This window comes from Gekko japonicus, unplaced genomic scaffold, assembly GCF_001447785.1.
Source record: "Gekko japonicus isolate JY-2015 unplaced genomic scaffold, Gekko_japonicus_V1.1 scaffold657, whole genome shotgun sequence".
Lineage (NCBI taxonomy): Eukaryota > Metazoa > Chordata > Lepidosauria > Squamata > Gekkonidae > Gekko > Gekko japonicus.
Window position 1 is genome coordinate 27,890 of NW_015175989.1, and position 828 is coordinate 28,717.

At 44.6% G+C, this 828-nt stretch overlaps 1 protein-coding gene across 1 annotated transcript in view; it reads right to left on the reverse strand.

Annotated features, from left to right (window-relative positions):
• LOC107123146 (proteinase-activated receptor 1-like) overlaps window positions 1–520 on the reverse strand; it is a 3,744-nt gene extending 3,224 nt beyond the window's left edge. Inside the window, exon 1 of the mRNA XM_015426334.1 lies at window positions 497–520. Within this exon, the coding sequence (XP_015281820.1) occupies window positions 497–511 (15 nt within the window). The 5' untranslated portion in view covers window positions 512–520. The remainder of the gene's footprint in view (window positions 1–496) is intronic.
• Between the last annotated feature and the right edge of the window lie 308 nt (window positions 521–828).

The window sequence follows — 828 nt, forward strand, 5'->3', positions numbered from 1 at the left end:
GGAATGGGTCAATCACCATGTTTTTGTCATTTGATGGGAATGAGGGCCATTGACCAAGGAGTGGCAGTGGATATTTGCTGGGTTTAGCAAGTTAAAAACACTTCAGTAATTATAGAGTTAATTTTGTTTGTGTTAGTCAACAGGAAGTCACATGTTTATTGTACCTGTTAAATAGTGGGTTCCATGGATGAGCAGGCTGGAGTCTAGTGATCAGCTCTACTTTATTTGTGATTTCATCAAGAGCAAGACAAGACTCCAGAGCCTCAGCTCTGTTAAATAGCATGCAGTTGCCACATCCAAACACACCCCACTCCCAGTGATAGGCAGGGAGGGTGGGGTATAAAGACAAATAAATAATAAAATAAAATAAATAAGTAATATTTACATAACATTACTATTAGATTTGGAGCTGCGGTGGCTCAAGTGGTTAAGACGCTGAACTGCAGGCTGTGGAAGGTCAGTAGTTCAGCAGTTCGAGACCTGGGTGCCGCATGACAGAGTGAGCTCCCATCTCTAGTTCCAGCTCCTGCCAACCTAGCAGTTTGAAAGCAAGAAATTGCAAGTAGATAAATAGGCACCACTTCGGTGGAAGGTAACAGCGTTCCGTGCACCTCGGTGTTTAGTCATGCCGGCCACATGACCACGGAAACGTCTTCGGACAGCGCTGGCTCTTCGGCTTTGAAACAGAGATGAGCACCACAACCCTAGAGTCGGATTCGACTGGCTTTCGAGCAAGGGAACCTTTACCTTTTACTTTTACTACTAGATTGGTTACTTTCAAAATCCTGGTAGGCTATTGTTCTTGTGCTCTAAGCTCAGCCAGTCGCT